This window comes from Apteryx rowi, unplaced genomic scaffold (assembly GCF_003343035.1).
Source record: "Apteryx rowi isolate R43461 unplaced genomic scaffold, aptRow1 scaffold_214, whole genome shotgun sequence".
Lineage (NCBI taxonomy): Eukaryota > Metazoa > Chordata > Aves > Apterygiformes > Apterygidae > Apteryx > Apteryx rowi.
Window position 1 is genome coordinate 27,696 of NW_020448464.1, and position 27,018 is coordinate 54,713.

General features: G+C 38.6%; 1 protein-coding gene across 1 annotated transcript in view; it reads left to right on the forward strand.

Moving 5' to 3' along the window:
- Positions 1–560: 560 nt before the first annotated feature.
- PCSK5 (proprotein convertase subtilisin/kexin type 5) overlaps positions 561–27,018 on the forward strand; it is a 400,552-nt gene continuing 374,094 nt past the window's right edge. The window contains exon 1 of the mRNA XM_026064358.1: positions 561–653. Coding sequence (XP_025920143.1) covers positions 561–653 — 93 coding nt within the window. The remainder of the gene's footprint in view (positions 654–27,018) is intronic.

Below are 27,018 nucleotides of genomic sequence, written 5' to 3' on the forward strand. Positions count from 1 at the left end.
CTGGAGTCTACAGAGGAGAGACCGGCATTCTGAGCCTAAATCCTATCAGTGATGTTGCTCATTGATTCTAGGATTAGCTGCAGCAATTAATCTGAGAGCATCTTCTATATCCCAGCATTATCCAGAACTACACCCATAATCAGCGTATCCCTATTGACATAACCTCATGCAGCCCTGTTGGTAGAGGCTGCTTTTTTGTCAGATTAGTCTGTTATAACTGGAGTTTTCACTCCATCTCTCACAAACACAGCACAGCAAATTGTTCATGTGCTTGGTTTAAATGGGTGCACTAATAAAAAAGAGTTACTAAAGATTTTAATTAAGAACAAGAAGAGAGAAAGACACAATTATCAAAAGCAATTCTGTCATTATTTGAATGTAGTGAAGAAGGGCAGAGGGAGATAAAGCTGGAAAGGAGAGAAGCAGGTTCACTTGAATGCATTCAAGGGCTCACAGCTCGATTTTCCGCTCTGTTACACCACTGTCCTGCCACTGAAATCCTGCTGACGTCAACAAAGCCACATTGGTGTGGAAAATTGCGTAACAGTAGAGAGAGATCAATGGCGCTTCCAGAAAGCGCCCATTTCTGCCAGGTGCTCATCACCACCAGCATAGAGAGCAGTACCATCAACTCCAGTGGGCTTCAGCAGGAGGTAGGTATCTCAAGGTGACCTCTGAAGAGCTAGGGACACACCAAATTGCTTTATTAAAGGGTTTAGCTGAACAGTTTCTGAAGAGCTGCTGGATCTGAGAATCTAGGCTTCAATAGCCATTTCTCCAGAGAAGATGTCTTTTTCTGTTGGAAAATAGGAGAGGCTGGGGAGCAGGACTCCTAGAAGAAGTACTCTATCCCATAGAATAGGTCAAGATTCAGTCCTACTCAGGAAATATCTTCTGCAAAGCAGCCATGGAGGAGAGAAACTTGAGATCCAGTCCTTACTGTAAGACAATTAACAAGCAACCTCTTCTTCCCAATTTATTTTTGTCTGTCTTCCTTTGCACTACTTTAGGTATCCATAACCAAGGGAATTGGTTTTGTCTATTTTAGTTCATTGTTCATTTAGTTCCTTTATGCCCTAGCTGAATTTCTCATCCTTCCCACCTAACAGTGAAATCAAGGTTTATAAACTATATTTGAATTGGCCATGGCAAAGAACAGGCTCATTTTTTTTTATTGTTTTAAAGTGAAGATGCAAGTGTGGCATTGGGGTTTACTGAGAAAATACACAAAGGGATTTTTTTATACCTGTGTATGAAGAAACATAATGGTCTCTCTGTGTCAGGGTTGTCTGCCTTGCCACTTTTCAAAGCAAGTGCTGTGCCAGGCATAGGGGGGTGGGGTGGGTGCAGACTGAACATCTTTTAGGAAAGGCAGCCAAGAAAAGAAAAAGAAAAGAAAAGAAAAGACTTGAATGTGGTCTTCTTCTGCAGAAGTCCAACATTTCAGCAAACAGAAGATTTAATCCTCCCTCCAGCTACATAACACTTTCATAACCAACCAAAATCACTATACTTGAGAGTGAAAAAAGATTAATGAACCCATTTTAGTCCACAGCTATTTTATACACTGTTTTATGTCTCCTGGGAATGCTGCCATGATCTATACTGAGCTCTCATTTGTTTGTACAGAGATTCAACAAAACCAAACCGAATCCACAAAACCCAACCAGCTACAGCTTATGGTTCCAAGAAACCAATAAATGGCAATGAAAACATTGCAAAATCAAGGGATGTTTCTACAGAGTTGTATCTCCTTGATTTCTGCAAGACCCTAGTCATCACAGCATTTTGCAAAACTTGTTCAGAACCTGGCAGCACTAATCTGTCTGGGTCCTACCAACAATAACCTTGGTGTTTCTTTGTTTTGCAGGAGGAGGCTGTAAGCACCCAGAAAGCTCTTAAGTCATGAATGAGTATGGTTTAAGAAAAGGACACTTTCCCAGACCCTGAAGAGAGGGCAAACTGGAGAGTGATTAATAAGACCTTGTTGTGGTATTATTATTAATTCCTTCTGCCTTTTCAGAAAGCACAGATTTCATTTCCTATATAAATAGCTAACCGGAAGATGATCTTTTCCTTTTTTTTCTAGGTCAGAGGCACCCTTGATGGCAAGAAAGATACTCTTCCAAAGTCTTTTTTTTAGGCCTCCCTGAAATGCAGACAACAGTTCTGGTTGCAGGGAGGTACCTCCGTCAGCCAGGATTTGCAGCTGTGAACCATATCTAGACATAGATGCAGAGGTCAGTGTTTCTCAAACAATATCCTGTTAATTAGAATACTGTGAAACAGAAGACAAAAGGTGCAATTTCCTCTCATCTTAAGTTAGAGGACTTGTGTCTCTTATCTCTCAAGCATGAGGCCTTGGAACCAGTGAGAAAACGCTAACAATGGGCAGAGAGAATCTCAGTCTCTTTCTCAGTCTCTCTCTTTCCTAGTAAATAGTTATTTATCCTGTAAATAATCAGAAAAGCTTTACATTGGAGGGAATTATGCCACCACTGTTTCAGTACCCAGCTGCTTGGTGAGAAGGCATTCTCTTGGTTGGCAAGAAAGAAAGATCTCCCAAAAGTGCCATCTAGAAACTTGATGCCTGAGAGATTTTAGATAGCTAAGGGATTAGATGATAGCTAATTAGGGAATCTGAGATGCTATATCTAAATTTTTGATGCTTAAAGTAGTATTTAGATGCCTGATTTCTGGGGGTGAGGGAAAGGGAAGAAGATAGATTATGTGAAAGTTCCTTTCTTCAAATTTCTTTTCTTAACATATGTGTGTGTCACCTAGAAGGAAACCCGTAGCCACAACACATTTGTCTTCAGGGGAGATAAATGAAGGTACTAAGGTGTGTAAAAGGCCAAAGTGTTGCTCACTACAGTACTGGAAGGCACTTAGATGTTACTGTCATGAACAGAGGATGAGGCATACAAAGTGGTTAGAGATGGAGAAGGGATTCCATTTCCCCACCCAACACTAATTAGTTCCTTACACAATGCTTCTTTAATTATCTCCAGCCTATTTCCTCTCAAATCCCATTTACTAAATCAAGTTAACTCTCTGGAGTGCACTCCAAATTGAGATTGCTACAGCATATTCTGTGCAGCTCTGAATTAAGGTTCTCCTGGCACATTACAGTGGCCATTGGAGGCAAGAAGACTGATTATCATTGAGATAAGGATGAAAGACCAAAGGCTCTGCTTTCTTATCAGCAACTGGGTTAAGGTGAGACTGAGAATCAGTCTTCATGCTCAGGAGAATCACTGTTTCGTAAAACCATGGCCAGGTTGGGCTCCTGCGTGCCCATAGGCCTTGAAATTGCTTGTGAAGGAAGAATTCCCACTTGGACTTGGGATACCAGTATCCTAGATTCTTTGCACGGCAGTCTATGCAAAGGTAGGACGGCAGCTTTAGGAGCTGTTTAACAACATGGGGCTGTAAAGCAGTTTGTGTAGTTTTGGCATATCTATTATCCATTATCTATTATTACTATCTATCAGACTATTACATACAATAAATTACGTGATCCTCATAGGAATCCTGTGGCTACTTGTACCATACGATACAAAAGATGTCTATTTGCTTTTCTGTTATAGCTTTCTTGCATTGTCAGGAATTTTAATTTTTCCTGTTGCACGAGTACATAATCTTCAGTTAACAGAACAATGCTAAATCTATTAGCGTATGTTATATATAAAAGAAAAGTCCCCTAGAAATCTTCAGTGAAATCCAGATAGCAGTCACTAAGGGCAGAGTCTACTTTCCGAGGCTGTGTAAAAGCTAATGGCCAGAGCACAATGATTTTGGCCTGTTTGCCTATTTTGCCTACTTAACCATAGCCATAATTAGCCCCTTACCATGTATAACCACTCCCTGCAGTCAAAAAGAACAGTATTTTGTATTTTATTCTGCTGAATAATAACAATAAAAAGCTCAACCTAAGAAGCTCACCTCTATTTTGACTTTATGACCTTGGTTTTACTTTTCCACATTGAACATGTATAATACTACATTTGTCTTCCCTCTTCCATACTTCTTTCAATGTGTATAAAACAACTGTGAAGACAAACACAACTCACAGGTTCCCAAGTCCTCTTTCTGGACCCCAATACTAAGGAACATCTTGCCTGCTTTTTTAATTTTAGATCAGTCACAGTCAGCTTATGAATTAGGTTTCTGAAAAGAAAGGTAAAGTTGACACTACTTCAACCGCTTTCTACTTTTGATAGTAAAGTCTCATCCTTACAATTGTTCCTCATGCAGTCCAGCTTCAAAGGGATATTGTCTTCTTGCTTTTTATTATTAACTATTTCACATTATATTATAATCTTCCAAAAAGGCAACATGTCTCTCAGCAAATGTGGAAGAATTAGCAATACCATAAACAGAATCTAAAAATCAAGATCTCACCATATACAACAGTGGGTAAGCACATAAATGAAGATAGGCTTTTGACTTCTGAACAGATGACAAGAAAAATTGGGGAAAGAAGGACAACACAGAAAAATAAAGCAGGCTGCCCACAGTCATCCATTGGTAGAATTTGAATCTCCAAGAGTTGATGGAATAAGATCACTGTTGGTTCTCTAGCCTGAAATCTGAAGTCATCTAAAGTCAGTTTTATGCTCACAAATAAAAGGAAAGGGAGAAAGTGAAGTGGCAAGACAAACACATGGTCACACAATACGGCTTTAGTCTTGTCCAAACTGGACAGTCTTTTTGCTGCCCTGGTGGAGCGGACTGGGGACATGCAGCCAGGGTTGGGGGTTCTGGGCCCTTCTAAACATGCAGAAAGCGAGTGTAGGTGCTCCCAGTAGGGCATCAGATGCCAGTACTTTGTGGCTCCATTGGATAAAACAAGTTCTCTAACGTTTTTGAAGTAAAATCTTTAAAATCTCTACCCACCCCTCCAAAATTCTCTGCTTATTCCAAGTACACTGTGCCTATTGAGTCCCTCAAAATCTTTAAACATGCCTATCCTTGCATCTCTGCGTGATAAGGAAGTATTGATATATCCATTTTACACCCAAAAACTGAGGAGCAAAAGAACTTGGGGAGGGATCTTCGGAGGAATGCATCTCTAAAATTCAGATTTTGAAACACACCTGCACAGTTGCTACCTTTTCACTGGACAGACTGCTTGAGAGTTAATGTGGAATACTGACCATGCTGGTAGACAGGATGCTTCTGGCAGTAACCTGAAGGCTGTTAAAAATTGATACTGAAGAAGTGACTCAAGACTACAAAGATGATGCCAAGAGGCTTGAGGAACTCCAAGACTTATTTTGCAGTTTTTGGTTTATAGCATGTGAAGATGAAAAGCATTATCCTAAGATTTCCTGTGTTCTCTGCTCCCACAGCCTGCCGCTGCCCAGATTTGTCTTTCTAGGTTCCAGGGCTGCTGCTCGCTACTGTGATCTAAAACAAAAAAGAATTTCTAATCATCTTATTCCCTGCTGATGCCAAGCAATCTCAGTGCATTATAAAAAAAAATAATAAAAAAACCCACAAAAAACCCAAAACTTTAAACTGAAACATACTGTTAAAAAAGTCAATTTTTGCATCTCTCTGAGGCAGAATTCCTGGCTCCTTTCTGTACAACATACTTTCCTGAATGGTAAGACAATTACAACACACCCAAAATAATGCTAAGAGCATGAGCAATTAGAGATGGTAATGGTAAAGGAATACATTTTCTGAGGAATAATGAGAGCAATATCCTCAGGAGAAAAAATGTTGAAAAAGAACTCACTTTTGACCCAGCAACAGCTGAACAGCAGAAGGAGCAACTTCCTCCTAGCTATGAATAACAAACCAATAACTAGAAGATTTCAAGGTTGCTGTGGCTCAGTGGCAAGGTCAGGAAACTTCTTTTCAATGACTGATCTTTGTACCAGAGCTAGAAAGCATTTCTAGGTATTTAAGAGGCCAAAATATCCGAGTGCTTTAAGGAACACTGACACTGCCTTGTGCCACACCCCTGCAAGGGCAAAAACCTCTCTAAGATCAGAATCAGGCCATAAAACTGAAGATCTCAAATAATTCCATTTAGAACAACACAGGATTTCGCCATCCTTAATATATTACCTTGCACAGCACCTATTTCAATGACCTGGTCCAATTACTTTAATTATAAGTGTACAGTGCATTCTCTGAACAGTTGTCTTACTCGTTCATCACCATGTGAGAGGGCCACCAAAATGAAATACCAGCTACTTTTCAAGTCTAGCACAAACTGCTAGTTAATAAACCTGCTGAAACACTACAGCAGGTTAAACTACCCTGTATGCCTGGAAGATTAAAAAAAAATTTATGCTTTATTGCCTTGTTTCAGACTTTCAGTTTCATCCCCGAGTTTGTAGCAGATAACTGGATTCTATTCAATACACTAAGGATATGTCTACAGGCCTAGTACAGCTGTCTGCAGAAATACCTGAACTCAATTCAAATGAACAAATATAAGTACTAGCAGTAGTCAAGCTGCATTAGGTCTTTTTTTTTTTTTTAAACAAAACAGCATTTCTCTCTATTTTTGACCTCAGAAACAGCTTAAGCTATTTGGCTGAGGTTTTAAAAAATTGCACAAGGCAGACATCCAGCAAAAAAAATTTCAGCCTAATTGTTATATTTTGGCAAAGTTATAAGCAAACTAGATCTTATAATGGGAAGTGTTGGGCGATCTTAATGATAGCTGGTGCTACAAACTCTGCCTGTGATAACTGAGAAAACATACAGCTAACAGGCATTCGAAAAAATCACATTCTGAAGTAATTGTATCCTGAGTAACGTTTATTCTCATTTTGTATCATTGCTTGCTTGTTTGATGTTCAAGTGTAATCCATTTTTATGAGAACATGTTCTCTTCCTTTCATTAGAGGGCAAATTACCACATGGATTATGCTATAGGCGGTTATATGAGGATGTATATCACATGCCAACGTTGTCACTATGTGCTTGGCTTTTACAGCTGTGGATTGCAGGTTATAGTCTGCTCCCATATGCCTCACCTGAATCAACATGTTGTAATGCAGAGTAAGTGAACTGCCAAGTGATGTTGCTGTTTGCATCATGTCAAGTTGCTAATCCACATAATAGTGCTGTTAAGGGTTGTCTACAGTACGTCTTGAATTCAACTATAGAGTAGTATGTGCTTCATTGGATGGTTCTGGGATAAAATAACAGGTTCAAATCAGATTACTGTACATTGTGGATGCCTGTTATGTTATGAATAGCCTTACAGAATATATCAATAGTCACACAAATGCATCAATTGCTTCACATCAAATCATCCAGCAACACTGTAATCCTTCTCTTTCACATTGTCTCTGTACATTCAGCTCCAGCGCTCACCAGGATCACGGGCAAAACCACCTGAAAACATTTTGTTTTTCAGATGACAGTAAGACGACATATGAATATCTTTTAGAAAAACTTTCAAGTTTTTTTCTTGGGGATTTTCTCAGCCTCATTCTCTCCCGGGATACACGTGTGTAATGCAGGATGGGGGAAAGGAAAACTGGATTTTTCTTATGCAGAGGAGACAACTCTATCCTTCCTACAGCTGAGGAAAAGGCCAGAAGGTGTTACATGACAGCCTTGCAGGCACTGGAAGAGAAGCAGCTGTATGTGCAGAAAGAAGCAGAAAAGACCTCCTGTTTTGTTTGCATTTTGGGAATTCTTGAATTAATGGATTAAAACAGGAAATGCAATATGGTGCAAGAGATAAGACAGTAAAACAGAAATTCAGAAGACCCAGTTTATAGCTAAGCTTTGGCTCCTGAGATGCTGTGTGACCTTGAGAGAGTGGCTTGTTCTTTCTGTGTTACCAGAGATAAAATCCTGAAGTCAATAGAAACCAACATTTCTTGGCATCAGTATTGATGTAGGGCCTCGCACAACAAGGCTTTCCTCTCACTTTAGCTCTAGATGTGATTATAATTGTGTTGCTAATAATGCTATTACCGATCACATCTGGTAAGCTGGTCAGTCTTGGCAGGCTTCCTGGGGTCCTATGTCCTAACACGAGCAGTAATAGGTGTGCTTGGAGTAGGAACAATTGGTTGTGAATCCTGTTGAAACCTTCATTGGATTTTACACTTGCCACATCTTCAAAAATACATTCATTTGAAAGGAAGAATGAGAAAGGGAGAAGCAAAACACTGAAGTATTTTCAGGACAAAAAAAGGAAATCACAAGGTTCAAGCTATTTATGACTTAGTCAAGGTAATACATAAATATATGTCATTTCAAGTGTGTGGTGAACTTTTTGTTTGATTTCAAGTTGCATAGCCTGTGTCATTCATTGTGCAGTGGCATTTCTATAGTGTGTTTCATCAGAAATCTTTAATCTGGAAAAATATGTACATGATTAAATTTCATTAAATCTCCTTTCCTCACTAAGTCAAACAATTTTATTTTGATCAATGATATAGTGTGATGGCTTAGGTGGAGAGATTTATTATTGTGAAAAGAATAAGAAAGATGCTTTCCTCCCCCCACCTTCATAAAAGCCAAAGCCAATGACAACAGAGTTGTATTCATGACTGGGCAGTTGAAGAACAATATCTATTCTGTTTATATGCATTTCAGATGGGAAGGACTTCAGTTCGGAATCAGTTTTCAGTGGTATGATCCTAAAGGAAATTATTAAAAACAGCAGTGTTATAAAAAGATTTTTCAAATTAATAATGTTAAAAAAAGCTATGACAGCATCTTTTTAACTGATAGCTGAAAAAAACACTTGCTTCAGTGTTTATTTAATCTCATTTAAACAGTGTGTATTTAAGTCTCAGAAGTAAAATAAGAGTAAGGGGAATCTTTCTTCCTTTTCTCAAGCACAGTATGAAAGCAATTTTGGAATAATATGCACAGCTGTTACGCAAAGAAAGTCAGAAACCACAGCTAAACTGATTACTTTCAGAAAACAGATCTAAGAAGAGTCTGATGTTATTTTTTCCCTGTTAAGTTTTTTCAGTGGAAGAAGTTCAGCTTTTCTTTTCTATTTCATGTGTTACCATTTTTTTTAAACTAGACAAGTAGAGAAGAGAGGCTAGGAAAGTGTGAAGAAAGCTCCCAATATTAATAAAACACTTCTTTTCTGTTTCCTCAGGAAACTGAAAGAGAGATTTATTATTTTTGTTTTATTTACCTGTTTGGGAGGAACTGAAGAGGGACCAATACTGAGATGAAACACAAGTTTTAGAGAAGAAAAAGAGTTGACAAAATATTTGTTCATTCTGCTGAGGTGAGCTATTTGAACATGGCCTTGACGTGGTGATTTCCATATTTGCTGAATATCTGAGAATTAGCTTTTGGTCTTTCTGTTTTACCCAAATCCTGATATTCCAGGAACCAGGCCCACAGTATTAAGCCTGCTATGACATCAGGCAGTCATACCTCATTAGCTAAACAAATGATCCCCGTCCAACACTCGGTTCCAGAAACAAATTAATTCCTTTTACTTCTTAAGACATCACAGAAAATGGGACTGAGTCTCATTTGACAAGCCCTCACCAAGCAATGTTATTCCCCAGTATAAAGAAAATATTTCTCAACAGTTACTTTACAGCATAATTTTTCTTGTACTGAATTCAGCTATCCTAATTGCAAGTTGCATCCCAGAGCGCGGGAGGAACCACTAGGTTGTGGGACCCAAGCCCAGCTGTTAGAGGAACTAGCACTAGGAAGAGGCACTACCAGACAGCATACACTAGGCAAGGCTTAAATATTTTTTCTCCTTTTTCCTCTTTTTATTACACTTTAATCCTCCCTCACCTTCCTTTAAAATAGAATATATTATAAAACAACTTCTGAAAACAGCCACTTACTTTTTTCTTAGGGCTCTTCATTCATTAGGAAAGAGCAATGCTCAAGCAGAAGTATTAACAGTCAAAATACAGGACAAAAGTCTCATCCTGGTCAAAACGACCAGGGTTATATTCATTAGCAAGCAAGAGGTCAGTGATGGAAACTCTGTCAATTAGGATTTACTTACTACACCTAACAGTAAGCTGGGCATGACTTGCCCAGATCTACACTAACCAGTCAGTGTCACTAACTTATTGCTTAAAAAATTCAAAACATCCAGGGTGGAAAAGACCCATAACTGTCGCTTCTAAGGAAGGGCTGGCTTACTTGAGGTAAACAGATGCCCTGATGATTGTAAAATTATAAGGAGAGAGAAAGCAACTGCTAATTCCAAGGCATCTACTCAACTGGGTATATTATACACCATGAAATTACAGAGCTTCTCTGCAACATTTCCAATAGCACTTCTATCAGGTGATAGAATATTTCTATTTCTTTAAATGAGCTGTATCATTTGATAATACCCTGGTGTTTTAAATTAGCAAAAATAATGCAAAGCAAGGGAAAAAAAACACGCAACCCAATAACCCTCTGATTCAAGAGTACATCAACGCAAAAAGAAAAAAAAGGAAACATACTATCCTGATGATTCTGAGTAGCCAGTTAGTTGAAGTAAAAACTCTGTAAATGGTTTCCTGTATGCCGCTTATTGGACAAATTGAAGATTTCCTGGTATTGGAGACCTTGGATTTTCTTTTCTGTTTTCAGGACTCAGCTGAAGAGACTATAGACCACCTGAAAGACAGATGGATGCTTTTGTAAAGTTCCCCTCCTTCTGCCTTTTCACTGGAAGGCAGATTTTCCTGCAATGATGCCAAAGTTGTCCTTCTTAGTCATCAAACCCATAATAAAGTTGGACTGCTAATTTACTTCTTCTCCATACCTGGAACACAATGATAACACAGCTGTTGATCAGCTAATGTGCAGCACTAACTGGCAGCAAGTAGAGAAATTATTTAACATTTGAAGTACTAGGTTCTGATCTGCTGAAATAACATTGGAAACACCTCTCTAAAAGTGACGTGAAGGTTCAGTGGACTCAGAAGTCTGTTCAGTATGACCAGAAAGCGACAAAGTACTTACTGGGAAGCACTGAGAAAGGAGAAGATTCAACATTGCATTTATATTTTGAGCATCCAGACTTCTATGATCCAACTAGAGTAATGAAGCAGTTGCTATTCACTGCCTTCAACAACGCACAAGTCTGACCCCATTATGTCTAATAAAGTTAACAAGACTCTCTGCTTTTTTTCCAGGCCAGCATAGAGAAATGTTTATTTTATATAGTTCCTGAAAATAAGTCATAATGCTAAGAAACAGACAAACTCTGCTTGTGCAATAAACCTACATAAAACATTGACTAATAATCAAGGTCTTGCATTTGTCTAGACTGCCCAAAAGAAGAGCAGTCAAAAAGTCACCAAAATGTTCTTTTTGTTTAGATTAATATTCCATCCATCTGTTTTAAGGATTTGAGTCCACTGATAGTTTGAAGGTCAAGCATCTCTTTTATTTGAAGAGCTCTGAAGGGATTCCCCCAAGATTTTCTTTCACCCAGTAACTTCAAATCACACATCTGCTTTCCACTGTCCTTGAAAGTTTTTAGAAAACACTATAGTTTATACTCCTATCAATCTAAGTTAACTATTCTGGTATGCTACTTTGGGGTTAAATGGTAAATATAGGCCACTTCTGTTAAATTAAATAGTGTTGTCTTTGCTCTCTAGTGATTTCCCTGCATAATAATGCAGTTGCTTTTGGGACTTAAATTCTGCCATAAGGTCACTCTCTGTCAGTTCCTTTCCAAGCAGTTTGAGTGATCCCCTTCACAACACACCCTAACTGGTAGGAGTCTTCTCTCTGGATGGCTTGCTTTACTGTTAATTTCTGCTATCAAACCTTTAATTTAATCAGTGCTGGCCTCCAGTTCCCTTATCTCATTTATTAGAGAATTACCTTCTGAGACTCCATTTCTCTCAAGAGGAAACGCTGCTTCACTTTTCCACTTTGTATAGACTAATTGTTTGGATTAAACTTTATTTCCTTATCAAAGGCGTTCCATTTCCTAACTCCGTTACTCTACCCCATTCCTTACAGCAGCATGAGCAAGTAAGATCTCATATGTAATGGATTATCTGTTAAGCAGTACCACAGAACAGAGTTACTATGTAATTATAGCAAAACTGGGTGGTGAAATAGGTTTCACACAAAAACATGGCCATTCATTGTCACTGAAGCTGTTTTTAGTTGGCCAATACATTGTCTCATATCAAAATCATAAACAATTAAATATTGTGTTTGTGCTCAGTTACAACTTCAATCCTTCCTTTCCTTCAATGCTCTCTGTTTAAATTATACTTTCACTCTGTTAAATCAAACTGCTGCATCTTAACTGTACCTCAATTGGAGGTTTCCAATCTACCTTACTACACAAAAGTCTTTTCTCCAAAAACCTTGTTCTGATTGCGGTGTCTTTCAGTCCCTTTCTTGCTCTTCTAATGTTGCAGTTCCAGAATTTAGACAGTTCTTGGATTTTCCAGCAATTATACTCTTTTGCCATTGCATATGTGATTGTACCTTACTGTTTTGTGGCTTTAACAAATGAAGAGAATTACTTCTACTCCTTAGCTTCCTTACAACATGCGAGTAAAACAAAATAGCCTTCTCCTATCATTCTATTGCAGTCTGCTCCAGAAACATGCAGATTATCAAATACCTCTTGAATATCGAATGTTACTGAAACAAAAATCTTCTTGCCTTCATATGAAAGTCCTCTAACTACATCATCAAAAGGCTTGCAGACATTTAAGCTTTCCTAACACTGCTGAGAGTTGCTGGAGGTCAGGAGCACACACCCAGCTATACTTTGGTGAAGTATTTGTGAACTACTGCAAAAAAAATTTTTTTCTGCTTTCGGTTATTTCTAGCATGTTTTCCTGGGACAATGCACAGCAGGTTCTGCATTAGGTGGTTTCTTAGATTCTTTCTTAGAGAGAAAAATACCTTCCCAGTTCAGCCTGTCCTGACTGGTTCAGCATATGTTGCACCTCTGACAGCCATTTAAAATTGACATTAAAAAAGAACTATTTTAGAAATGCTTTTAGAGAATAACACACATGCACTGCTTACGCAAACCTCATTGTTACAGCCTCTTCCATGGCTGTGCCCTGTTCCCTGCTCTATTTCTTCTGAATAATCCTGGGCTTTAAGGAACAGAGGGAAAAAAGTTTTTTCATTCCATATTGTCCTTTTTATTTATGCATTTCGGAATCTGTTTGTGCATTTATGTGCATATATATACACATACGCATGTCTATATTCATATACATACACATTTATACACAGTTTAAGCTTTGACTGCTGTACAAACTTGTCAGGATTGCACACTAGTGACTCTTACATAAAGATACATCGCTTAAATACTTGTTCCTTAGTTAAGTTGTCCTTCTGAACACTCATATGAATGTTATAAATGGAAGTATTAGTTTTTATTTCTACCCCACAGTTACATAAGTTGAACACTTTTAAGAGTCCCAAGCAACCATGCCAGCAAAGGAAAACTTGAGCAACTGCTACCATATTCACAGCCTCTCCAGCAAGGCCAAATGAAGATGAAGAAAAGCTTTCAGTCACCTCGTCCTCAAAGTCAATCTTAAATATAACTCGTTAACCCTAAGCCATCAAATGTATCCATTGATTAGGTGCTTCATCACACGGATATTTGTACTGGTTAGCATCAGGCATCCATTTTCATATATTAGCAACCATAATGTTGCCAAACGTGAGCTTTGCAAATATCTTAAAAACATGGCCTGACTTCATGAACCTCTTATAATGTTGTAAACATCCTTATTAATCAGTTTATAAATATGTAAAACATGAATGCAGTGCAAGATCTTACTACTCCATTAACACAGGCTATATACCTTCTTATGTGAAGACAGATCATTATACTCTTATGCACATGACAGCAATTTCTACTGCAACACGCTCTTTTATGTGGGTTACAAAAGTTAACAAAATTTCAGCTAGGTCACTCAGAAGCCTAACTGATTTCCCTTTTTGTACTTCCATGACTATTACTGCTAAAAGCCTTACACAAGTGTCTGAGCATAGCTGATTTTGAATGAAATGGTTAAAAACTTAAGTGATATCTTCATGATTAGAATGTCCTGTAAGTTACTATATTTCACATAAAACCTAACTTATCTAAAGCACTTCTAGCACTTGAGTGTATGCTTGGTTAACGTATTTACCTCCTCAGCCCCTAATATTTTATCCCCATTTTAGAGACTGGGAACTGAGGCACAGTCACACAATAAACCAGGACTAGTACCTGTTTTATTTTATCAGTTTCTCTTGCTAATAGTCACTGGCAGAACTATTTATGCTTTATAATAGAAGTTGCTGCTTTTAAAACATCTCAGCACTGTCCAAATCTAGGACCTGTTCTTACCTCACTGATAAAATGACAGATGAGACATCTAAGATAACTTAGAGGAAGATGAGACATCTATTAGATGATCTTTTAGATAAAAATAGCCTAGAAAGAATCGGAAAGCCAAGGGCAGGGAGGCACAACATTCAATAAAGATCCAAACTGCATAAACATTTCTTGATCATTCACCCAAATAAAAAATAAAAACCTGGAGCAGTTGAATATACCTGCCTCCCTATATGACATTACCAGTACTACTATAATTAAATGATTCCTCCTCCTCCTCCTCCTCCTCCTCCTTCTTCCTATAAAAACCTCCTGACACAAACATACAGAAACCTCTGAGGCTTAAAATGTGCAGCCTTGGGGAGGAAGGTGTCTATGTCTTATGGTCAGCTCACTGGGTGAACAGCAAGGAATTTACTCCTTTGCAACTGTGAAGATCTCCTACAAAACAGGACAGCAAGGACCTCTTATTTTTATAAGCCTTTTACTTTCAAAATTCCATATTTCAGAGAGTTCTAGAAACACGGTGAGTTTCAACACATTTTTCTGACCTTGTCATACACAGACATCACTCAAAACTTTTCCCAAGAACAAACCTTTACAGGGTCTTGCTAGAAGTGACTAATAACATTTACACTAGGAAGGATACATCAGCATGCAAGGAACAGCAAAACATGAAACAGAAGTTCAAAATTAAACACAGCAAAGCACACTTAAAATGACTTGCAACTCTCTCTATAAAAGAAAGCTCAAAATGAAAATGGCAGAAAGATTTTTCCTGCTCTGTTTATCCAGAAAAGGTTATTGATTTTCATTAGTCTTACATTAACATCTTTACTGACACCTCATTTGTGATGTGTTTTGATTTTAACATTTTTCCATTCTTTGAAGCTTCAAGGTTTGTGCATCAATTTGAAGTCAATTAATGTGTAAATGGCTTCCTTTGCAATTCCTCTCCTTAAAGAAATCTATGACTTACAAAATACACTCATCTGCTGTTTTACCCCAGCCGCATTTCACCTAACATTCAACAGAGCAGAAAAGTCAGGATTCCTCTGCTTCATGGTACAGATTTCTTCTTAAGTTTCCAGCATCAGAATACTCCTGTCTCATATTTTACTCAGTGAAAGATAGGATGCTTACATATTATTTCACACATTATACACTCTTTAACTTTGCTGTACGAAGTCACACAGACTGAATGGTTCTTGCCAGGGGTGAAGGTTGTCCCTGTCAGAGCACCTGGTCTCCTCTTGACCTGACTCCATTACTCCCACGGATGTCCAAGACCAAGTTGCTTCTTTAATTACAATTAGCTTAGAAAGCATTTGCCTTATTTACCTTTCAGAACTAACAATCATCACCAATGTCAGTTCACATGCAAAGATGAGTAGGGCAGGGATATAAAAAGTGTTAAGTGGGTGATATTTTATGCATCATTTCACATGACCTCACCTGCTGAGTGGCCACCGCCTGGCCATGCGGTCCGGGGTGACCAACTACTTCATGCTCCTGCACAACAGCTCCCTGAAGGTTGAACTACAGGTGTTATGCACACACCTGCGGGAATTTTAACCAGCGACTGACCTAAGAGGATAGCCATCCGGCATGTGTGAAAGGACTTGAAAGAAAGCTGCTCTCGGAGGGAGCCTGCACTGTCCCATCGCAGTCATCACAAGCCTTTACACCACTCTAAATGGAGTCCAGCTTTAATTCATAGGGAGCAGACCAGGTTGTAAGAAGAAATGCAGAAGCACGTTAATCAAGAGGCTTTGATTAACAAACGAAAAACATTTTCTCTGAAGGAAGAAACTGAAGCTGAAGCTGATATTATTTTCTATCCTCATAAATGTGTATTTCTGAGTCATGCTGTATTCTCCAATGATATTTAAGTTTTGAGAAATATGCAGTTGCTTTAAGACATTCTATTATTCTGATGATACCCTAAGGTTTATATGTAAAAAAGCCTGAAGAGTGGAGATGGATGTCTCCTAGGGCATGTCTTCAGAAATACCACATATTATTTGGAACGCTCGTCCCATGAATCACTAGCAGTTAATACACAGTAATAACTCTGTAAGCATAATGTTGTATATATGGATAGAGTAAAAAACCTCAGTGAAACAAATCATGAAGCATCAGAAAAAGAACATCAGAATAAAGAGATTTAAGAGCTGTAGAAAACAGAACTCTGCTAATTTCATCACTTTGATGTTTTTAAAGTAAATGAATGTCTACTAAGTTCTTAAAATAGCAGTATTTGCTTAAAAGGTTACAAACAACTAACTCTATCTAGAAACAGTCAAACCAAAGTATGGACTAAATCAGATGTAATGATTTCAGTCAGTCTGCTCTCAGATGTACTCCTGCCATATGGTGAAACTTATCCAAGAAGTCAGGTGACTGAGCGGAGTCTGGAAAAAGCAGTACCCTGTGAATAATTTGACTGATGGGAATCACTTAAAGAGACTGAAGTCAGACACCGTTGGGTGCATCTTCTCTAGAAAAAGATGCCACATTCCTTAACTTGTGGGTTGGAAAGCTGAGCTGAGCTCAGAGTTCTTCAAAAGTCTCTATGCTTATCCACACTAAATCTGTAAACTATCTTGAACAAACTCCTTATGCACAATGCATGGTGATCAATTGTTTTAACAGTCTCACTGAAAAAAACATATCACGTCTACATTACTGAGACACAGCAGTCTACCTCAGTCCCTTGTGGCTACTTTACAACCATAATATATGCTTAATTTATCACCATTACAAGGGTTAGTGCAGGAGCCATAGCTCCAGTGATACTGGAATTTGCTATAAAGAATCAGAACGAATCACTTATAAGGTGCCTTGTACAAAATTAATAACCTCTTATTTGCCTCAACCTGTAAAACATTCCAGTTGTAGCTTTCTTATAAACTTTTTCTATCTGTTTGCTTTAAGTGCCCCAAAGGAATTTTATCACAAAACGCAGGGGAGCAAACAAATAATTGCGAATCGTGGGAATCACCTTTGAAAAACACGCATGATCTTGACTTTCTCATATTTGAGAAGACCGCAGAGCTGATACTGAGAATGACTGCTTTCTGTCTGCAGCATATGTGAAGAGGTCACTGCAGCAAACATTACAAAAGCAAAAGGTTGGGTTTCCAGTTATATTATGCGGCTCGAAACATTCTGATAAATCATTGACGCAGCTTCAGTCTGAACACAAAACGGTTTTCAAACCACCTAGGCAATGCAGACAGCTTTCTGCAGTCAGCCATTTCTGCACCTGGCTTTGTTTAGTACCTCCGTTGTTCATCACCTAACACAAAGTACATTTACATATTGCCTGTCTGAAATATAATAGAAGCACTGTTTGGGCTCGCTCCTGCACTTGGCTTCACACAGTACATTTGTCTGGCAAAAAAATAACGACCTGGATCAAAGGAAGAAGAGACTCTCAGGGAGCTTATAAGTCTCCTGCAAAATATTGCACGTGCTTGACCAGTGAGCAGGTGCTTCAAGTTAAAACTTATGGCAGAGATATCAGGATGTGAACTGTAAACAGTTCAGTTTCTCTTCACTGCCCAGACACAGCCTTTCCTTACAGCTCAACACTGAGATATTATGCTGGTGATTTTGTACGCAGATGCTTTATTGCTAAAAAGACATGAATAAAATATATCCATGATGTGAATAGATAATAAAGGAATATAAAGCTGGAAAGACAGAGTTAGGAAGCTATTAACTAAATAATCTGAGTTATTAATAGATGCTGAGACAAAACTTGTCTTTAAAGACCAGAAAATGTATGGACCTTTTAAAAATAACCCAAATTTGTTGTATCATACAATAACTATATATTTGCAAGTGTACATGCAGGATAGAGGAATAGATATATTTTTCCATGTCAGTGATTTTCCTCTTTTCACTGCGAGTAACAGCCTTGAGTACCTCAAGCACTGAATAGATTTTTGTTTCTTTTTCTAAAAAGAATTAGAAGTGGACAGCTTCCGGTTTCGGTATGACCCATGGGAGAAAAAAGGTCTCTCAAAGTTAAGATGACTGGTGACCCACAAGTAACTCATGCCACAAACAAATCATCCATTGATTTATGGATTCATTTCCCTTGAAAAAAAATTACTATTTTTGGAGATCCTCCAGTTATCCAGTGGAAACATAACAGGTAGAAAAATGTTTGCTAATAATTTCATCCTCACCTGCTCCTGGTAAACATCACAATTAATCATCTCTGAACCAAATATCTTAAAGGCTTATGTAAAAGTCATAAAGGTAGTTGGATATCACCAAGGTTTTTAAAATAATATTGGCTAATAGTGAGGAAATAAGATAAATCATAAGTGTCAGAAAGGCAAACAAATGTTCATTATACAGAAGTACCTACTGGTCACAACGTGTCATTTTTGTGAACTGTTTATCTTATGATAATAAACTAATCAAGAATCCTGAGGGTAGGAACTTAATAACGATATGGTAGGATCACTGAAAATTGAGTGAAGTGAGGACCACCTGCTAAGCGCAGCTGAAATAAGATGACCCTACAGCTGAATAGTCATCCATTGGTTTTCAAAGAGCTGAAAAGTGAGACAGCATTTGCCTAGACAAATACATGCCTGTACGAGCATTCATAATTGCTCGTATACCATTTGGACACAAAAAAGGGAAACAATAGTCAAAAGAACAACCTTTCTCTTACTTTTTACTGAATGACAGCATCATGGGCTGCCACATGGTTAGCTCATGAAAAACTGTCCAAGGGAACACTATTTAACGCCATGCATGTATGTAACCAGATTTACAGGCCATTTGGATGTCCTGAGCCATCTGCTGTTCCCCTGTTTGAAGGCAACAGAGAAGACTAAACAATTCTGACAAGATAAAACAAGGTGTGGGAAAGAGCTACTGCATAAAGTATATGAAGTAACAGAAATTCTAAGAATGTGAGCGTACTGAGTTGTTTTGTAACTACCTGAGACTCCCTTGGCATAGGTTTACTTAGTGGGTATTTTTAACAGTTATTTTCAAAAGATCCTTAACACACCTCAGCCCTGGTTCTGAATCAGAGAATCATGTAACACTTTAGGTTGGAAAGGATGCCTGGAGGCCGTCTGACCCAAACTCCACTGAAAGCTAAAGCAGGTTGCTCAGGGCCTTGCCCAGGTGAGTTCTGACCCTCTCCAAGGAAGAAGACCCCACAGCCACTCTTGGAAACTTTTTCCCAGGTGTTACCACATGCTTTTGACAATATTTTTCCTACTATCTAACTGAAATTTCCCTTGATACAATTGTGTCTGATGCTTCTTTGTCTGTTAGCTTGTCCATGCATTTCCAAGAAGAGTATGGATCTAGGATCACTAGGCAGGGGATGAAAACAGTTATAAGGTCTGCCTTTAGCCTTTTTTTCTTAAGGCAGAATAAACTTGGTTATCTTGGCTTCCCCTCATATTTAGGGGGCTGGAGCACATACCAACTCCTCCACTAAACTTTCACCAGTACATCGACATCTTTCTTGTACTGGGCAGACCAAAGCCGGACACAATGCTCCAGATGCAGTCTAGCAAATGTCAAAAAGAGGAGGAAAAAAATCACTTCCTTTCACTTGTTTAGTGTGCTCTTGCTAATACAGCGCAGGATGCAGTTGGCCTTCTTTGTTGCAAGGACAAGCACTGAGGTATGTTCAGCTTCTCCACCAGGACCCCTTGAGTTGTTTTTTGCAAAGCCACTTTCTGGTTATCCAGCTTGTACTGCTGCACAGGATTATTCCAGCCCAGTCACAGGACGTGGCATTTGCCTTCAATGAACTTCAAGAGGTTTCTGTGAGCCCATTTCTCTAGTTTGCCAAGGTCCCCCTGGGTAAGCCCCCGACCTTCACCATAGCACCTCCTCCCTCCAGTTTGTTACCTTCTGCAAGTTTGCTGGGAGACCCCTCTGTCCCATTATCTGGGTCGTTAATGAAGAAGTTAAACAGTATTGATCTGTGAGGAATGCTACTAATAACTGCATAATGGTCGGACCTTGTACCACTGCTTACAACCCTTTGAGTCCAGCTAACTTGCTACCCATATTATTGTCCACATCTCACCAGTCTGTCTACAAGGAGGCCACAGGAGACTGTGTCTAGGGTCTTACTACCATCAGTGTACACACAATATCCATTGCTCTTCCCTTGCACACAGAGCCAGTCACTTCATCCCAGATGGCAACTAGATTGCTCAGGCAGGATTTACCCTTGGTAAATTCAAGTTGGCTGGTGCCTTCCAGGAGGATTTGCTGCAGATTCTGCCTGGGTCCTGAGGCCAGGCTGACTGGCCTGTAGTTCTCTAGTTCCTCCTCCTTCCCCTTCTTGAATATGGGCATGGTAGTAGCCTTTTTCCAGTCCTCAGAAACCTTCTGCAGTACCATGACCTTTCAAATGGTAGACAGCAGGTTCTCAATGACGTTGATCTTTAAAAATTACTAAGCAATCTCAAGTTTTGTGAACTTCCATAAGCTTAAAAAAACAGTGCAAGAAGCCCAGCCTCTAGCACATGATATGCACTTGCAGCATCCTCCAGCCATTTGAACGTGGGCCTCTCCTCAGTACCACTAGGATGTGAGGTACCTCATGAACAGCCTCTCCTCAGTACCTCACATCCTAGACTTGTAGAATGCCAGTAGTGCTAACACAGTCTGGAAAATGAGTTTCCACAGACTCCAGTGAGGGTTGAATGGGAAAATTCCCTAGGAGTCTGAAGTCAATTATTTCTAGGAAGGGTTTTTTTGGGTGTGTATATGGATTTTTTTTATTGTTGCAGACAAAACTTAGTCTCCTGCTGTGAACAAGATCCCAGGGCCACTCAGACACAAATGGGACCACAAAAACTGCCATGAGGTGCAATTCATTTCCAGCTATGTCAAGTTCCACCCATTTCACTGTAGCATGCAAAGAAACCAAAGTAACTTGTCAGTATGATTTCTGATGCACTGAAATCCCATTAAAGATGTAACATGTACTAAGTGGGCACTGAGAAAAAGGAAACTTTTTAAATAACTAAAGAAACCAAGCTGAGACATTTCTGTGAGTTAGAAACTAGTAACTAATCCAAGGGAACAGTAGCATATTTGAAAGCAAAACCTTAGTGTAGAAAATAAATGGAGAGGCAGGAGGTTTGCATATATGTACCAGCTGCTAGGACCTACTGACTCACATTTATTATTGTTATCCAGATGGCCTTTTCAGAGGTTTAGTGGATGCTAATTCATTATACCTAATATTTTGTCAAATAAATTTGAAAACTCAACCCTGAACATAATGAAGAAAAGGAGAGAGAAAAAGACAGAAAAATAAAAGATGTATACAGCCTGAAGTAAGTGATTTCATTTTTGTTCCTTACATGGAATTTGGAAAGCAAAAAAAACCAGCCTGTGCTAACTTCCAAGAGACTCCATCTGGGTTTTTTTGTCATCCCTTATTTTGCAGTCGCAGCAAACCTTTTCTAAGGTAATTTCATCAGACTGGACAATGTGACCTTAAAACATAAATAAAGTTGAACTGATGACTTGAATGGCTTTTTGTGTATTGCACCATTGCATAGACACTGCTGGTCAACACAATAATTTACAATACAGCTTTTATCAGTTTGCTGTAAAAGTCAGGGACAAGAATAAAAATTCCAGGGACAAAGGTTTAAATTTAGAGACTATCTTTGAAGAACAGTGATTAATGACTCAAAAATCTATTAGTTTTAAACATAAAACCAATAAGTGATTGCCTGAACAGAAGCAAAACCTTGACAGCATTTGAGAAAGAAATTGATTTTAGTTTTTAGTTTTATAGTGTAAAATCCTGTGAAGAGAAACAGCACTTATAAAAGGACTCCAAATTTAAATGTCATAAAAGCTCCAGAAGAGAAAAGGAGGCAGAGACAGCATGCAATAAGCAATCAATTAGATAAATTTAAACATTATCCTTGTTCCTAGTACACTCTAGAATACCACAATTACATTGAGTCCATTCCTTTTTAGATGTAAATTTTTAAAATAATTTACCTGGAAATTGTTAAACATTAGCGTCATTTATTTCTCCTCACAACCATCAAACATTGTGACAGATTTTGGAGAAGAAGGAGAGTAAGATGCCTGTGGTATAGCAAAAACTGGACTGATGAGTCTCTTTTACTATTTGATTTTGGAGCTGAATTAATCAATTGTGATAAATCAAATAAAGTACGTTGTACTGTCTACTTTTGTAGGCTTTTGAATCACAGCAATATCACCCAACAGTCTGATAGGTAGCAGGATAAACAATGTGAGGAGCTGGAATTGACCCATATCCTGCCATGGGACCAGGAAAGGTTATAGAGAAGAGAAAAACCTGGGACAGAGCTGTAGTAAAATCCAGGCCAAAGTCAAGATGGGGCAAAGCCTGGGACTGGCAATAATCCAGGAGCACTCTGTGGCCTGACAGCAGTCACTACATTAAGCAGCTGCTTAATAAAAAACTCAGCAAACAAAGCATCCTTACAAAAACATAGGTGCTTATACATTCAACTAAAGTGTCTAAAACATAGATTTCTGGAGCAATTTTACCAGAGAAAACAAAGACCTCAAGTGAAACAAAAGAAGGCAAGTGAAACAAAAAATGGATATTTCTACCATTGCTCTGCTTTCTTGTTTGTGACACTTAGGGTTTTTTAATGGTTATTTCAGTATTGGAAATGGACCTTAAATCATAATCCATGATACTGGCATGACTGAAGAGACATGAGTCCATAGCAGGTTTCATTAGTGACTCAAAATATTAAGGGCACTTATGTGTTTAATTTTGGACAAATGAACTGTAGTGCTTGCAGCAGATTAAATCCTTTAAAACAAATTCTCATCTTTTGCATGCAGAACTGCTTTCCTGAGGCCTTTCATGTTGTGGAGTCACATTTCTGGGAATATCAGTCTACTGTGAGAATGGTTGATCCTGCATCATATTAAGCTTTAACCTTTTTTTTCTAACACCTTAAAGATTTTATGAAAAACCTGGGATTTCACTGTACTTGATTAACCTTCCTTCTCTAAACCATGTGGCATTTCATGTTCTGTTCAGCAACAATAATTTCCATTTAGAGGGACTGTTAGTGTAATTTGTGGAACAACACTGATCATCAAGAAGTTGGCAGAGGTCAGCCTGGAGACAGCAGAGCACCTTCCTTTCTTCCTCTGCCTTCAAGAGTATATTAGATGGACTCCCATATTAGCTTCCAGAGCTTGACACATATCACAAAAGATAAAGTACAAGATCAAAAGAGGATACGAGGTTCCTCCAGCATCCTACAGAGCTGGAGTTAGAGCATCTCTCAAAAGAAGTGCTGTAAGTTTCATTTTCTGACATCTGTTTTCCACTTTTTTTTGTAGGGAATCCACCTCTGTTCAGTTGCAGGAACATAGCCTTGCACAGCAGAAGAGACATGAGATTTACTGCTGTTTCCTGGCTAATTACTATTTAAACACCTAAACTCAAAGTCCAGTTGTGGAGGGATGCAACAACTACAAAAACACATTGTTAGTGACTCCAACTCCTAAATTTTGTCTGGTAGAGCTTTTCTATGGCTGGTACCTCATTACCTGGTACAATCAGATCCTGAAGACAAGAGGTAAGGTGGACAAAGGGCAATATGCATTTGCTAGTTATTTTCTGTTTTTTCATCCAAATAAATGCACTAATTTTAAAGTCAGATAAGGTTGAAAAAGTCTGACAGAAAAATTTAGAAATAAGCAAAGCAAAAAGTAAAAGAATGTAAAACTAGATTCTAATACCCTTAGAGATAGAAAACAATGAGATACTTAATGAACCAACCAATTTTAATAGGAAATTATCTGGAAAATAAATTTCATGAACATCACCTGTGGGCTTTCTGTAGACAACAAACATGGTAGTGGAAAAGCTTCATGACAAATGCATGCTTTCCTAGCAAAGTGCAATGAGAAGGAGAAGGTTTATGAAAAATGGGGCTGTCAAAATCTCTAGGTATCACACATTCAGAGTGAAATTGTATCAATGGCCCTTGGGTCCTGTGTCCTTATATCAGAAGATAAACCCAGAGGTAATTAAATATCGTATGTTAAAAAGTTTCCATCTTGTACCAATACAAAAGTAAGATCATTCCAGGGAGGATAAATCTGCCTTTGGCTCCAGAGCAGTTGCTGTAGTCACTATAGAAACAGAAATCTCACAAAAGACTGAGCAACACCCCTTTGCCACCCTACCTCTCACTGGAGCTATGCTGAATCTTGTGCTACATAATCTGCTGTGGAGATGGGTGAATACAAGGAAAACATCCATGATATCCTATTTACCTACTCAGTGGCTTTATTTCTGTCTGTTGTTCCTGCTGATGCAGACTGGTTTTGGCAAGCACTTTTTCTTCAGAGAATGTTTGGGAAAAATTAAGCTTTAAGTTAATTTTTAATTTGCAAGTAAGTGCTTTAGAACTAGAAATCCTTTGTCTATATTGGATTTCTTCCTGTGGAAGTTGCCTTTGCTGCTACAGCCATAGTAGGAGAATGCTGCCAGTTCTTATGTCAGCTAAGCAAGCTAATAATAGTCAAAAACCACCTGGTGACAACAAAAACCTAAGAGCAGATAATGAAATAATTGAAAATGTGTATTAGCTGTGATTCTCCACTGGCTTATGTAACCATTAATGTTGAAACAAAGTTGATCTAAAATCCCTTAACCTGACTAAAAAAAAAAAAATGTTCCCAGAATTCAAGACTATGATTCAAACTATGCTTTACATGAGATGTAAAGCTACAAGAGGAAAAACAGTCACCCACATATTTCTGCCCTTCCTATCCACCTCTGCCAACTATGCATGAGCTCAAAACTATCCAAACTGTCCATACACAATACCTGAACCTGCTGGGAGGTATCAATGCTATGCATGTGAAATGCCAGCTAGTCACCTACACCTGATGATCATCAGCCCCAGTAGAGGAAGGCACAGCTATCTGTGGTTCCCCAAACACTGGCCAGCTGGCAGCCAAACTAGTCCATGACTGTGAGGGTCATGTGAAAGTGCTACCTTTCTGCAGCCAATTAATCTACCCCTCTTCCTCCACCAGTGAACCACCACCACTCCCAGCTCTGTCTGGCACATGCCATCCATGCCTTAATGAAAGCAAAGTTCATGGCTTTCCCATGCACCCAAGTAACGACTGAAGAAGGAATGTGCTGGAGGAGAAAGCCTTCATAGACAAAGGTGAAAGTCCCAGGTAGCCTATGAATTGTGGAAGTGAGGGTTAAAGTCCTTGGTCTCTTCCATGAAAGCCAATAAAGGTGATGAGTTTTATTCATAACTWTATCATTCTTTAATAAAGAAGGGCCTAGCAGACCCTTCTTGACCATTCCCTTTCAGCAATTTGCTTCTGCATTAAGCTTCATCACTTGCTTGCAGTTAAGGCCATGGTTATATGAATTGATTAATCCATGACAGATCAAGCTGTCAAGTGAAAATAACTGAGTTTTAAAAAGCTGTGAGCACATGACAGCCCATAAAGATATTATAGTCGTATCCCAAGGATGTCAAATTTACCTCTGAATGAGTGAGAACAATTCTTTTATGCCTTCAAGTTTCTCCCTCTTTGTCTGTCCACTTTGCTCATTTCTCACGCTTTCTCTTATGGAGCCCACTTGTTTGTGAGCAGCTATCCCAATATTATTTGCTTCGGATTTTTGTCTTGAGCATCACCTCTCTCTTCACACCTCAGGTATACTTTCCAGAGAGGCATGTAGTATTGATTTGAAAACATAAAAGGATGAAGATTCAGTCGCTTTTCTTAGCAGTTTGTTCTGTTGGTGTTAGTCACCTCACTTTGTAGTCATCTTCAGGATTAGAAATTTCTCAGATGTATTCATCTGGCTTCAGGCTTTTCTTGTTAGAGTTTGTTAGTGCATCTTTGCTACTTAGAGACATCTGGCATTCATAAAATGTCCTTTATTCTTAAGGTACATAAACAGGTATTAGTACTCCTTAGCCATGCTAGCCATATTCTCTCCCCCATCAGATGCCTTCAGTTTCTCATCAGTTCCTTAGTGATTTTCAGTTTATAATCAATTACTAATTTTCCTTCTCCCCTAATTTCTTCTTTTTCTTTGCCATTGACAGATGTTCCTCTGAGTGTGGAATTTTTGTCAGCTGTTCCTCTAATGAATTCCAAAAAATGCCTCCTTCTCACTTGCATTATTCTGTTTTCATTTGTCCTTCAAATCAGCTCCACTCAATTTCTTTCAGCTTTGGGAAATTATGTACGCCTGGTGCTTCTCACCATCTGAGATTGTCCTCTATTTGCCTATAGTAGATGCAATAGGTCACAATCACTGCTTCCTAAGCAACAATGATTAATGGTTCCAGTACAGCAATTAATTAATCTTTATCTTCTAAAATTAGTTTGAAACTTAAGATACCTCCTGTCGGTTGCAATAGCACTTGCATTGGGAGAACAATCACCTACAAATTTTAGAAATGTTAATGCCGTAGCCTGAATTATGTTTAGAAGTCTGAAAGGCCATACAAGAAAATTTACAAGGCAAACTGTGGAAAGTTGTGGGTGTGAGAAAATCCCCAGATGACAATGAGCCTCTCTACCAATGGACAAAAATTAGAGAAGGAGACAGAGTGCTGAGACAGAAGAACCATCTAATGATGTGTTTTGTCTGTGACATTAAGCTGGCTAGAGGTGGA